A 14,903-nucleotide genomic window follows, 5' to 3' on the forward strand; every position below is an offset into this window, starting at 1 on the left:
TGGAAACGTGATGGTACGCATTTCTCCTCCTTACACATGCCATCGCAACAACGTTTCACTGGGCAACGCCGGTTTACTGCTGTTTGTGTATGAGAAATCTGTTGGAAAATTTCCTCAAGTCAGCACGTTGTAGGTGTCGCCAGCGGCGCCAACCTTGTGTGAATGCTATGAAAAGCTAATCATTTGCATATCACAGCATCTTCTTCCTGTCGGTTAAATTTCGCGTCTGTAGCACGTCATCTTCGTGGTGTAGCAATTTTAATGGCCAGTAGTGTAATACACAGCAAGTGGGTTGATGTTAACGTGTTTGAATGCCTGTGGTTTCACTGATTTGCCTATACCATCAGGGGAAGGTTGGTTGTTGTCGAGACATTGCTGCAAGCGAAGACAGTCAGACATTATTTTGTATTTTAAACACTGGGCCAGATTTCTCTTCTTGCAAAGCAAGACGTTTGTTAGGCAAGGCCTTAAAATTTAGTGTAGTTTCATCCACGTTGTAATCTTGCTGCAGTGAGCAGTTTTGAGAAGAAACTAGGTGTTTAAATTCTTTTAGGTAACTGACAGGTGCTTCATTGTCAGATGACATCTTATACTCACCAATTGTGAGTTGTCTAATTCTGTGTTTTTTCTTCAGAAAAGAGAGAGAGAGAGAGAGAGAGAGAGAGAGAGAGAGAGAGAGAGAGAGAGAGAGAGGAGCAGAAGAAGAAAACAACCACAACTACCTGAAAGTGATGGGTCACCATCCATAAGCTTGTTCAGTTGAGGTGTATTTTCTTTTACCAAAGGATCAGAAATGGGGATTCCTTTCTGTCTTTCTTGAGCAAAAAATAAGGCCTTGACAAGTTCTTCATATAAAGAAACAGTCATTTTTTGCCACTTTTCAAGAGTGAAGCCACTTTTCAGTTGAAACAGAAAAAAACTGCTCAATTTTAAAGCAAGTTTTTGTTTAGTCACTAATCATTGCTTTTCTGACATCATAATTGAGTGATAATTTAGTAGCACTTTCTCTGCTGTCCAGCCTTTTTAACACTTCAAGTTCTTGTTTTAAAATACACAAAGAAAGACTTTGTTTACTTGCCATGTTTAATATTTAACAGCTGACATCAAGGGCTACAAACATAAATAAAAAAGGCACAGTGACTCGGTAAAGTAACTCAACACTCATGCAAAAAAAGCTTAACAATAAATTTGCAGTAATGTGTTTGGAATGCGGGAGGGAGAGGGGTTGGTAGAGCATCTGTGCTATGAATCGTCGAAGCTCACTAGCAGATGTCCCCACTCGCAGACTAGTTTACTGACCCGTCTTTGATGAAAACCAGAAACATTTTGTTGCTGCGTATCCCCAGTGTGTTAGTCAACAGATGACTTCTAGAACATCATTCTCTTCATGGCCTCCAGCAACCCAGCCCTGGAAATGCATCCATGTTGATTTTGTAGGTCCATTTCTGAATTTGTTCTGGCTGATTGTCATTTATGTATTTTCACATTTCCATACATGGTATGGTGCCCCTCGCTCACTACTGAGGTAAGGTCTTTCAGTTATTCTCATTTCTGAAAACAGACCCCAGTTCCTGTCTCAGGCTTTCGTGATTTCTTTGTGCAGTCGGGCATGTGCCACATTCATTCCCCTTCCTTTCACTCACAATCTAACGGGGAGGTCAAGCACATGGGTCGCACCTTTAGAGACACAGATGAAAAAATAGCTGCAAGACTTCCTGAAGAATGGACATTAAATTTTTTTCTGACAACTTACCAAATGATTCCTATTGGCTCCCATAGCCCAGCGTAGCTTCTCCATGGGTACCAGCCAAGGACGCTCCTCCATCTCCTATGTCAATCATCTCGCCCGTGATGGAGTTCTGGTGTATCAAGCTTCAAGCCAGGGACAGCAGCCTGGGCACGTGGTTTTGTTCGGTACCCCCACTGCATACCAGCAGTCATCACGGGCCAGAACGGCCGCCGCATTTATACCCTACGGACTGGGGACAGGGAGGGGAGCTGGGTGTCCAGCGCCTTTGCAATCAGCTCTGCATCCATGTGAGCAGCCACTCCCTCCTCTCATCCCAGCTGTGCCACCTCCTTTCCTCAGTGCCGCCTACCAGCGACAGTTCCAGCCTCATCTTCTACCTGCGTCACCGATTCCGCATTAAGAGCTTATGCCTTGGCAGACTCTGGCAGCAACCTCAGTGGCACTCCCGCCAGAGTGCATGCCCCTCATGGGAGCAGCCTCAGCCTGCGGTGGTGTCACTTCCACACGTCTGGCAGACATCATCATGGATCCTGACTTGGGCCGCCTGTTGCCAGTTCTGTGGTCCTGTGCCCGGCGGAGTGGCATCAGGCCTCTCCTCGCACTGGCCCCTTTGGCCTGTGTCCCAAGGTATCTGGCTACCTGGGGTTGCTCACTTCTCTTACCTACAGGGACTCGATGGATGTGGACGCCGACTACATGTCGCAGCTGTCCACAACTCACCTGAGAGATCAGCAATGACCCCCCCCCCCCATCCCCTCCCCAAGAGGAGAGGGATGTAGCAAACCACATAGATCCACACCCAATATCTGGGTGCACAGTAGTAAGGCCCGCCACAGAAGTTGGCAGACGCAGCTAGACATTCAATAACCATCAGAGGCCACCAGTCGTGGATGTACGTGCCTCTAGTCTGTATACTCTAATGGCTGGCCAACATCTTCTAGAGGGGGCCTGGCCAGCTCTAACTCAGTTACATGTTTACCTGTGCACATGTGTTATCAGACTGTTATTATGAGCACTCCATCGCTAGTGTTCCTGTTATAACATGTTGTTTTTTAGACTTAATAAAGTTTGTTGTGTCAGTCACTGTGTGTTGTTCTCTTGTGGAACTAGAACACATATTATGCAAAAATTAGACACTAAAATGTAGTTATAAAAAGCTATGCACTCAATGCAGCTGAATTCGTTGTGAAAGTCAAAGTAGGAGAGACAGAATAACTCGAGAAGAAGTAAGAAGAATACTTTCAATCAAATTTTGGGATCAGAAACAGATAGAAATCACAATTACAAATTAAGGAAAAATAACGAACTTTCCAGACACAATTTGAAAGTTGGGCTTGTGGAAGGAATGGGCATACACAGCTAATCCAAAAAAATTTTTCAGTTGGTCAACAACAAAAATAAATGGACAAATCACAGTCAAAGGACCTAGAAGGATGGTTAAATCAGAAGAAGACATATGAAACAGGGAAGACTATTTAAATAGTCTCACACTTTCAACATTTTCTCAAGAGGGAACAATGCAAATGTACACACACATTCAATGAGAAACAGCAAAGACAGTGAAACAATGAAAAAAATAAAAGGAATACCAACCGAAAGAATAAATCCTGAATAATTCTTTATGGACTTCATAGCTGGCTGAATGTAAATATTGGCGGTACCAAAATTTTATCAGAATTTGAAGAGAAATTCTCACCAAAAGAATTGCTTTTGTACATACAATGAGGTAACAAAAGTCATGGGATAGTACCCCCAGTATTATCGCCTACACGAGATATAAACGGGCATTGGTGGAGCTGTTTTCAAGTGATTCAGGTGAAAAGGTTTCCGAATTGATAATGGCCACATGATGGGAATTAACAGACTTTGAACACGAAATGTTAGTTGGAGTTAGACACATGGGACATTCCACTTCGGAAGCTGTTATGGAATTTAATATTGCAAAGATCCACAGCATCCAGAGCACGCCAAGAATACCACATTTCAGGCATTACCTCTCATCACAAACAACGCAGTGACTCACAGCCTTCACTTAACGACCGAGAGCAGCAGCATTTGCTTAGAGTAGTCAGTGCTGACAGACAAGCAACACTTTGTGAAATAACCACAGAAATCAATGTCGGACATACAACTAATGTATTCATTAGGACAGTGCTGCAAAATTTACCAATAATGGGTTATGGCAGCAGACGACTGATGCGACTTATGTGAGTGCCTTTGCTAAGAGGACAACATCGTCTGCAGCACCTCTCTTGGGCTTGTGACCGTTTCGGTTGGACCGTAGACTACTAGCAAACTGTGGCCTGCTCAGATGAGTCCCAATTTCAGTTGGTAAGAGCTGACGGTAGGGTTCACGTGTGGCGCAGACCCCATGAAGCCTTGGACCCAAGCTGTCAACAAGGCACTGCGCAAGCTGGTTGGCAGTTTCATAATGGTGTGGACTGTGTTTACATGGTATGGACTGGGTCCTCTGGTCTATCTGAATCAATTACTGATGAAATGGTTATGTTAGATGACCTGGAGACCATTTGCAGCCATTCACGGACTTCACGTTCCCAAACAACAGTGGAACACTGTGCCATGTCACCAGGTCAGAACTGTTCATGACTGGTTTGAAGAACATTCTGGACAGTTTGTGTGAATGATCTGGACACCCAGATCCCATTGAACATTTATGGGACATATTTAAAACATCAGTTTGTACTCAAAAGCCTGTACCAACAATACTTTCGCAGTTACAGAGGGCTATAGAGGCAGCATGGCTTAATACACTGGTGTCCAAAATAGGAGCAACAAACCACAACTTCCCCGTCCTGTGTCTAATTCATGATATAAACATACAAACTGTCAACTAGATGTCTGTGTGACCATGTTCTGCACAGAAGACGGCATTCCGGTTGACTGACAACCACGCCAACAATGAAGTCAGAGCCCTATGAAACGAGGTAGTGTTTGAAGGGGAGCCCCAATATCCACAATCGTTGAGTACACAGTCACAGATGGTGCTGTATGACACACAGAAGATGACTGCCAGAGCCTCTGTGGTGGAGAACCATAGAAACAAAGAAAGCAGGACAGTAGCAAACTGATGTGGCCAGATGGCTTTTTGGATCATTCTGTTGTTTCTTGGATGTGCCAACAGTTTATAGACATCGAAACTGTGTCTCAATGTGCAGGCAGGGCAGGGCCTATCAAGTGTGACTTCGGAAGAGAGGACCGTTATTTGGCTATAAGGGCATGACAGTACTGCCTTAGTACTGCACAGCAACTGGCATGTGAGCTCGCTGCAGCCCTGGCCATGATGGCAAACAGTGTGCAGAAGGCTTCAGTAGAGTGGCCTCTACTGTCAGAGACCTGCTGTATGTCTACCTCTGACATGTCTTTGCACAAAGGAACGTCTAAAGCGGAGTCGTCAACATAGCACCTGGATGGTCAAACAGTGGGCCACTGTTGTTTTCAGACATGAGTACTGATTTAGTTTGGAGAGTGATTGTCGATGGATTCGCATCTGGAGGGAACATGAAACACAATTAAGGGACCCAAACATTGTGGAAAGAGACTGATATCGAGGAGGATCCCTAATGGCATCCGCAGGGATTATGTTTACAATTCGAACCACTCGTTATGAAATTGCACGGATGAATTGGCAAGGTTTAACTGCTGGTATCATGATGAGGTCTTGGGACCTCATCTGCAGTTGTCACAAGGTGCTGTGGGCCCAGACTTCATACTGATAGATGATAATGCTTGACCTCATAGACCACGTATGGTTGACATTTTCTTGAAAACAGAAGATATTGTATGCATGGCGTGGCCTGGTCACCCTCCCAATTTGAATCCCATACAGCATGCCTGGGATGCACTAGGGAGATGGGTTGCATCACATCAGCATCCCCCAACCACTCTCCACGAATGTGAGCAGCTCTGCAGGAAGAATGGGTGTTATTGCCTCAACACAAGACATGACATCATTTCAGCATGCTCGTCATTGTCAGGCCTGCATTGTTATCAGAGGTGGTCACATGCTATACACAACCTTGCAAATTTCTGTTTGTTGCTTTAATTTTGGACAGTTGTGTATTTCTGCAGATGACTTCTAACAACTTGTTGAATCCATGCCATGTCAAGTTACTGCACTATGCTGGGCAAAAGGAGGTCCAACACACTATTAGTAGGTATCTCATGGCTTTTGTCACCTCAGTGTAAAACTTCAACAAAGAATGTTTCTTTCTTGCCACCTTGAGTTTAGAATTTAAAGGGAAATGGTGAAGCAATTGTTCTGCATTGCCTGTTGTCAAATGTTAATGGAATTATTTACACAGTGCTCAATCAGCATTTAATATAGAAAAATTATATTGTGTTGTATAACTTAAGTCACTTGCTACAATTTTGCACTTCATACTAGATTTGTGAGAGGTGAGACATACAAATACACAGTCATACAAATTGAAGTTCTTATGCAAAGTGCAGAAATGTTAAACAACTTACTTATTTCATAAATGTTACTTTATGATTAGCTATGATGATCTGAAAACATCAATCCTACTTTTACCTTGCTGAAAGCCTTCTTCATCTACAATTAATCAAATAAGTAATTACATGTGTGCAACTTACAAAGTGCAGCTTCGACCAATCGATTCACGAACCAACTGAGGTGATACATTAAATAGCACTTAACAGGTGCTCTCATTGTATAAACATACATAACTTCTCCTCCACCTGTCCTGTTTAGTGTATATCCCCAGTGACGATTGAATAATATGAGAACATCCATATTCTTAATGTCATCTTGGTCCTGAAAATTAAGCTACTGTTATTGTATGTACAGAAATATAAAATAATAAAATAATCACCATGCTTAAACTCATGAAGAAAAATTAATCTTAAGTGTTTTACATTTTCTGAGAAAGTGTTCTTACATTATTTTGAAAGTTTATCAACAATAAACACTTCAATTACAAACTAAAATGTGGAATTAACAACATAAAAAGTAAGTATGATGTAACGCTCATATCAAAAGGAAAAGAGAAATCCCTAATATCACCACTACAAATTTGTGCTACAAAGTGTGTGGATGAGTTTATTTAACAGTTTGTGTCACCAATTTTGATGTTATAAATGTAACTAATCTAGACCATGTATCATGAGGCTGAGCAACACATTGATTAGACTCCAAGTACATTATTAACTCAGTTATATCTAAATTAATGAGACTGCATAGGTAAAGCTTCCCAGTTTTACTCAAGTATATGCCACTTTAATAATACTGCATGATTACAGATTCCTGACAAAAGTCGCCAAACATTTATTGACTACATTCATCAGCATTACAAATGCAACATACTAATTTACACAGCATAACATAAAAATATTATGCTCAAAAGGTAGCTGTGTAAGAAGAGAGTGCCGATGCAATGCAAGTGGGTCACGAGGTGTTTGTTAATATCCAACGTATAAGTAGATATACCGCCATGAAAGATGAGACCCAAAACAGTTGTTGATCTTTTGTGCCCCAGCACACTACAGAGTTTGGCCTGCACCTGAAGTGAAGAGGCACATTTTCCAAGGAGGAGACATAGTGCTTCCAGCATTCTTTCTTACTGCATTTAACTAGACAGCTAGCATTGGTACAGAGCTGCTTGAAAGTGATAAGAGTGATCCGTGAAGAATGTTGCTCAAGATTATGTAGGGCCCTTTGATGATCCTGAATAACTGTTTTAGCATCTTTGGACAGCCACGGCACCAGCCAGCAGGGGAGTTTGCCCATAGAAAGGGGGACAGCAGTTCCAGCAGCTCAGATGATTATATTGGATAAGTCTCCCACAACCTCATCGATGCAATCTGGCAGAGGTACACAACTGCCAGGTGGCTCTTCCAAAAGATCAGTGTGGTAATATGGCCATCAGGCAGGGACAATGAAGTGACAGAATCATCAGAAAGTGGTCACTGTCACAAAGATTACCATGTACTGACCATTGTAGCAAAGCATTAAGACTGGGGGAGGAGACTGTATAAGGCTGATAGCCAAAAACATACCACAGGCAGCCCTGAAGTTGGCAGGAGTACAGTCATTGAGGGGAGACAGATAAAGATCAGAAAGAAGCAGGACAATTTGAAGGCCCCAACCAGCTGAAGTGGTACTTCTCCATATGGGGTGAAGCACACTGAAATCCCCAAGTAAGGAAAAATGGGATACAGATGACAACACAGTTTTTCACAGGGAGATTCTTGAATAAATGCTTCACAGAGCTCTTGCCTTATCAGATTTGTATTCAATCTTGAGCTTTTGATGACTTACTCCCTTGTCATAATCAGGAGATTTCAGTAGTCTGTGTGGAACTTACATATATAGTTGCTGAATTATGTTATGTAAAAGTCATTAAGATTTTAAGTTAGCCATCTCTAAGAAACAAACACACATATCCAATCATCAGAAAGGTATAAGCCCATAATATTCCTGCCTTTCTTTGGAGATACAACTAATTAAATAGGCAGAGCCATAGGACACAGTAACCAATCATTTTAAAACCATCCAGGAACATTACAAACTTGCTGCGTTGAGTAAAAAACATCCTTGGTCACGGTGCTAGTGTAATTTACATAATACCTGTGAATGAGGTGGCAGTTACATTGATTAGTTGTACAAATGAGTCCATAAAACTGCTGAGAGCAACAATGCCACATCGAATATCAATATTTTGACAAATCTGCTGTTGCCAAACACAGTCCCGAAGTGTAAATATTATCCAATACTTCTGTTCATTGGGATTCTGTCATCACAGAATTCATTCAGATCATCATCTGTAACAAAAACTTTAATCGAGATTCTGGCTACACCCTTGGTGGTGAATAGAAGTTAGTGCTTGATGCTGCAGACAACAGAAAATTAGCTGAGCCATCCACCATCTAGTGAAATTAGCATTGCTACCAATGTTCCTCAGACTTAAGACATCGATGTTACTCTCTTCTAGCATATGGAAGTTCCAGGACTTTGTGACGTCTTTACGACATAATTAAGCCTACGACATATAAAAGCACTACACAGCCTACTGAAGTCTACTGATGATTAATGAGGAAGTTGTTGCGAGTTCAAGACTGACAAATGTGGAGTGGCAAGAGCTCTGAGAAGCATTTATTCAGTGGGAGAGTTGGTGGACTAAAATAGGCATCTCAAGCAAAGTAAGTGCCCTGCCTGAAAGTAAATAAACATTATGATTGGTGATTGCAGTGCTCTTTTGCAGGCACAACACTATTCCATCATGGTATTAAGGGGAATCCACCCATTGATGACCAAACCTATGTACAGATTTCTCTAGATGCACTCTCGCAGCCAGTACAGTTCATAATGAATGCACGGTGACCTTTAAGAGTCAGAGAAAGGTCAACAGTGAAATGTGTTTCTTGGAGAGCAACACAGATCACAAAACAAGAGTAAATTAATTGTGGTTCTGGCAAGTGACAGTAATATCAACTGCATTTCCATTGGAGTTTCACATTGAGACTCTCCTGGTTAGGCCTGAAGAGGATGGGTCACACCGCAATATCACTATGTCACTGCTGGAGGTGAATCATCACCACCAAAAATCGGTTTGGGGTCCAACAGCTTGAGTATGTGGTACCCTGGGGGTCCCAAAAGTAGCCTTTCCATAAGATTTCTTCTTTTTCTCTTTCACAGTTTTTTGCAGTCAAGATTCTTGTGAGGGTTTATCTGTGGGTGTAGCAATGGAAGAAGAGCAGGCAGCCTTGGAACCCAAAGTTGGGGGGCTCTTTCAACTTGTTGGTTCCTGATCTGTGAATTTCTGGGAAGGGGGTTCTGGAAAAACAGCCCTGTCACCAGTATACACAAGATGATGATGCTGTTTTTCCAGTCGGGTATGGGGGGTGGTTCCCAAAGATGGGAGGGCCTACGGCCCCCGGATCAAGTTTACTTCTGTGCATCCCAAATGTCAATACTCTGAGGTACCATACTGCTGATGACCTAGCCAGAATACTGGTGAAAGGTGATATCACTGAGACTGGCCAAAATGATCACTTTTTTTCCGAGATACAAAATATTAGAAGTCATATGTGACCTACAGTTCCTGGATTTTGGGCTGCTTGATTAGGGTAGCACACTTTGGAGATTGGAGAAAGTGGTCGTTTTCTCAACCGATATAGCATATGGTGAATTTTTGTGAAGTGGCCAGGACTGGCACTTAAGGCACTGCATCAGGGGTGGGAAATATGGCTCCCCACACTGCAGCAGTAACACGATTTTGGCCTTCTCTGGACGTGGACCCCTCAAAAGCAAGGATGAATTTGCCAACGTCAACCCTGTCATCCCGGCAGGCTTCAATGTATATGACATGCAAAGTGGGACCCTAATGTCTCCAACTGTCTGCCTAGTTCTTCATCAATCTGTAGCAGTAGATTTTGATGAAAAAATTAATCCATGTACCATGCTCAGGTTCTTATGGGGCGTACATCACCAAGTTGTTTACAACAGAAAATGTCTGGGACTGAGTAGGATTTGCCACTTCAACACTTTGGGGACCAAGCCCAAGTATTACTTGGGCCACAGTGCTGTGTTCAAAAGACTATGCCCAACTGTAGCTCAGGCCATAATTTTCTCGAAGCATAAGCAACGTATCACTTGAAAACTGCATCCATTTCATATGAGACATCACTGTATGTGTCCTTTGGCAGGTTCTACTTTTTGTTGTCAATTTCTAGAATTAATTTGAAAGAAACAGAAGTGTACATAAGAACTGCTGTTGCAACTAACTGAGCCAATGTGCATTCACACTGTCAAAGTTTTGTGCGTGTATTCATCAGGTTTTGCTGTTTGCTGTAATTATGCTGCAAATATGTCACATTTGTTGAGTAACCATGAAAGTTTGAAAGCTCAGTAGGAATAATTAAATGATTTTGGGCTGTAGGGAGAAAATCTCAGTGGAAACAGACTGAAGAAGATTCATATTCAAGTAATCTGCATTCTGTTACAATTTTTCATCACTAGTATTGTTGCTACAGATACTGCTGCTATGATTACAGTTCATTTTTGTTTTACTTGTCTTAATCTCATCTTTTTTACAAATGACTCTCATGATCAAGCAGCATCCAACGTGGATTTCCAAGATTTGATTGGAAAAGAGGAGACCACTAGCAAAACAAACACGTAAGAAACAATCTGGTATTGGTCTGAATGCAATATATCTCTTTGCGTGCCAGAAAACTACAGATTTTTTCATGCAAAAGCCAATTACTTGTGAAACTGCTCAATAACTCACCTCACACCTTTTTAATCATATACTTTTTACCATCATGACTCTAAAATTTTTAATACAACAAATAACTAAAATAAGTATGAAAATAAACCTTGAAATTTTGTCTTTTTTAGTGTGTATTGCCTTTTAAGACAACTCAAACACAAACATTCCAGTAACATTTTAAATGACAACATAAATGGCTTGTTTTCTGGGCCTGAATTTTTTATAAGTGCCTGGACCTTAAAGTGTTTATTAAGATGGAACCACTTCATAATTTACTACAGGAAGAGTGTTTCCCAAATACATTTTCAGTATTCTCCACAAAGAATATTCACATAGTGTAAAGAAAGGCCCTTCTTTATCTGTTTGAGTATAAACCAGGAGTTGAGGGAGTCAGTGTCTGCAAGTTGCTTAGTTTTGTTTTCCTTCCATGGCATGGCCAAGGGTCATAACTATCTGCTCTGGATATTGGTCTGTCTGAAGAGACTGATGGAGCCTTATGGTCACTGGCTGATAACTTTAGTAATTTCATAACATCAGATATATGCCATGCCAATGCTTACTCCAAACTAGGGCTCTCCTCATGGTGCTGCACACATAGCAAAGGTCACCTAGCATGATGCCCAGTAACCAGAATCCCAGACAAACAGGCACTACTCCTCAGCATGCATGGGGAGCTAACATCTTGGGCATCATAGTGTGATCCCTGCATGGTCATGGGGCTACCACCATATGGGTACCTAATAACCTGCCTCATGGATTGGTTACCATGCTGTTTAAAGAGTGACCATCCCCACACTGCCCAAGCAATCTGCAAAAATTTTGAAAAGGTGGAGGTCAAATTCATATTTGGGGACTAATTGAAATTAAGTGAAATATGTGGTGTAAAATAAAAGGAACTGGGCAGGAAAAGTCACAACTGACACCCTACGAATTAACTAGGTTTTCAGCTAGTAATCTGTACTAGAGAATAGATCTGAGAAGAAAATAGTCAGCATGTAGAATTGCAGCACAAAAACAGAGGAAGTACTGCAATGGCTTGAGGCCCAATGCTCACAACAAATGCATTCACAAAAGAGTTGAGAGTCCCATGGGGGAACGAGAGAGTGGTGTGATGATGGTGTACCACAAAGTATCACCCCCCCCCCCCACCCCCCCTACCCAAATAGTTCACACTTTAACAACAGTAAAAGCAATCTTTTCTATATGGACACAAAAACTCTCATCCTCCGAGTAACAAATCTGCACACTGGTGCAGAATGCTGACGAACAGTGCTCATCAGAGATCAGATACTTCTTAACAGACACCTATTCATGTATAACAACTTTTGTCTTTCCATTCAACATCAATCTCATTATAATATCTCCGTGGAATTTTAAGTTAAGATTTCCCAAGAAGCCAGAACCTGTGTCCCACTGCCTTTGATGAACTTTGGCATATTAATGGTTGGGGGGACTCAACAGCAACTACTGTGAAAGAATATACATCACTACACTTTTGTCTAAAAAAAATTAAGATTAAAAGTCATGAAGCACAATTTGTTTTCAACTACTTAGTATTAAAAAAAATAAAAAATAAAAAAATAATCAGGAAATTTTATTTACACATATCAAGTCCACAAACTAATAGTTTCCAAGAAGTAGTGATTGTGATTCATTAATATGTGCATAATGGGGCAAATACTTGCTAACTGGGCTGGTGAACAAGTGATAAACAGCTTGCATTTATATCACAGTGTGTATGGGTTCAAATCACAGTTCTTGCAAGAGATTTCACTTTTTCAGCAGAGAATGAAAGTTGTCCTAAAGTTATATAGTTACTTTAAATTAATCAAATTTTACTGTGAAAAGGGGAAAAATACCAATGAGCGGGCATTGCAAATTTTATTGACATTCTGAATGCCATCAGTGTGTGAGTAGAACACACATTAAGTGCAACGGATAGTCTACTGGCATATATTGTATCTGTATCTATCACTGTGTAGATGTTGCACTGTTGCCCACACACATTACAGTGTTCAAATTATCACCATATTTCATTTTAATTCACAGATATATAAAATCCTTTAACTTACAGACATTAGAGTAGTTTAAACTTACAAATGATTTCTACGTCTGTATAAATTATCATCCATCACCATTTCTCTGGTAAATCAATTTGTTGACCACTTTAAATGTGAACTATGCTCATAGAAAAAATATATGACTCCAGGTACACTTGAGGCCCCCACGCAAATTTGTAATACACACAAAATTAACACACTGGAAATGTATCTATGCATTTATACTAAGCAGGCAAAGTATACCAGTTGCCAAACAAATGCAATATCTATTCAAGAGCAATGCTCGCAGCTGCTCATAAAGCTGCAATCACCAAACTGCACAGAAACTGGACAACAGAAGATTTGAGGCAAATAATGTAGTCTGACAAATCACAATTTCACCTCTTTTCAAATCGTGTGAGATGCTGAGTGCACTAACAGCCCAATGTGGCTTTTAAGCCACAGTGTATGTGGGGTGTAGTTCAGGTGGTTATTGTGACTAAGGCCCACTCTTTCAGGTGACTATGAACATGAAGTAGGATGTTTATTTAAATGTTGCCCTTTTTCCTACCTCTTCATTATGAGTATGCTGTGGATACTTCTGTCCTCCAAGATGACAACAACTGTGTTCAGAGAGCTACATGCACACATTCCTAGTTCTACAAACTCTCAGGTAACCTATCATAGCTCATCTGGCATACTAAATCATCCAATCTTAATGCTACAGAAAACATCTGAACAAACCGGTGGAGTCTTTCCTTCATCCAAACTTAATGCTATAGAAAACATCTGAACAAACTGGTGGAGTCCTTTCTTAACTGACTTGTACCAATTATCAAGGCTAGAGATGGTGTTACATGATATTAGCTTGATGTCTTCTGGGAGTGACAAATTTTCTGTCTGTGCGTCATTACATAAAAATCTGAGGTGTATGTTGTCAATGCTAGTTACACTGTCCCAGCATTGCAGAGAAGAATGCAAAGCAACTAACACAACAAAATCTTGGTACTCAAGTGACTGCAGATATCAATACATTGTCATCGCCAAATAAGTGTTATACTTACATAAAAATATCCCTTCTCTTTCACGTAAGCCAAGAGAGCAGAACTTGTCAAAAGTGTCCGTTCTGCTTGTCCATATAGCGACAGGCAGGCATATTCTTCAGATTTCTCTTGAATGAGTGGAGCAGCAATCTTAAATAAACTGGTAGCTGCGTGCAGCTTATCCCTCGGCACACAGTTTCTCTAGAAAACAAGAGGAACCAAGTTAACACAATGCAAAAAGTAATTCAAATTTGATTCATAAATACTCTTAAAAATAACAAACTGTAATTTTTCTCAATTTTTCTAATGAGAACACGGTAAATTATTACAAACTGAAGTTCTCTTACTTGACAGTCAGGGTCTTCAGCCAGTGTGCAGTATTTATGGTTATCTGATAAGTCACATGCCTTAAACATTTAATACATATAATATACCCTTTTTTGTTAAACTTCTCGTTTGTGTGTGTGAGTGTGTGTGTGTGTGTGTGTGTGTGTGTGTGTGTGTGTGTGTGTGTGTGTGTGTGTATTTCTTAGACAGCAAAAGGACACCAAGCAACTTCTTTCACTCTGTGATAAATACACAACAAGCACAGATTGGCACAGACTGGAAATTGTAATCTTTGAGCAACTCAAAGCCACAAACTTATCAAAAGACCAGTGTACATGTACTATATTTATGCTGCTGCCTAGAAATATTAGAAGCAGTGGTAGCTGATTTGATTTGTGCATGCTCAGACTTGATGGCTGATTTGAATAGCACATGTGCAAAGTCAGAGTGCACACAATTCAGATCAACTGCTGTTGCATCTAGCTTTACAAGG

The 14,903-nt window shown here is 40.9% G+C and overlaps 1 protein-coding gene across 4 annotated transcripts in view; it reads right to left on the reverse strand.

The window, feature by feature from the left end:
- The window catches only part of LOC124555648 (inner nuclear membrane protein Man1), a 337,416-nt gene that overhangs the window by 123,204 nt on the left and 199,309 nt on the right, over window positions 1-14,903 (reverse strand). For all 4 annotated transcript variants that reach the window (XR_006968574.1, XR_006968575.1, XM_047129632.1 and 1 more), the window contains exons 5-6: window positions 14,105-14,284; window positions 6,365-6,545 (exon numbers count right to left, since the gene is read on the reverse strand). Coding sequence is in view for 2 of the 4 variants with exons in the window: in XM_047129632.1 (XP_046985588.1) it covers window positions 6,365-6,545; window positions 14,105-14,284 (361 nt within the window). In the remaining 2 variants the exon portion in view is untranslated. The remainder of the gene's footprint in view (window positions 1-6,364; window positions 6,546-14,104; window positions 14,285-14,903) is intronic.

The sequence above is a fragment of the Schistocerca americana genome, chromosome X (genome assembly GCF_021461395.2).
Source record: "Schistocerca americana isolate TAMUIC-IGC-003095 chromosome X, iqSchAmer2.1, whole genome shotgun sequence".
Lineage (NCBI taxonomy): Eukaryota > Metazoa > Arthropoda > Insecta > Orthoptera > Acrididae > Schistocerca > Schistocerca americana.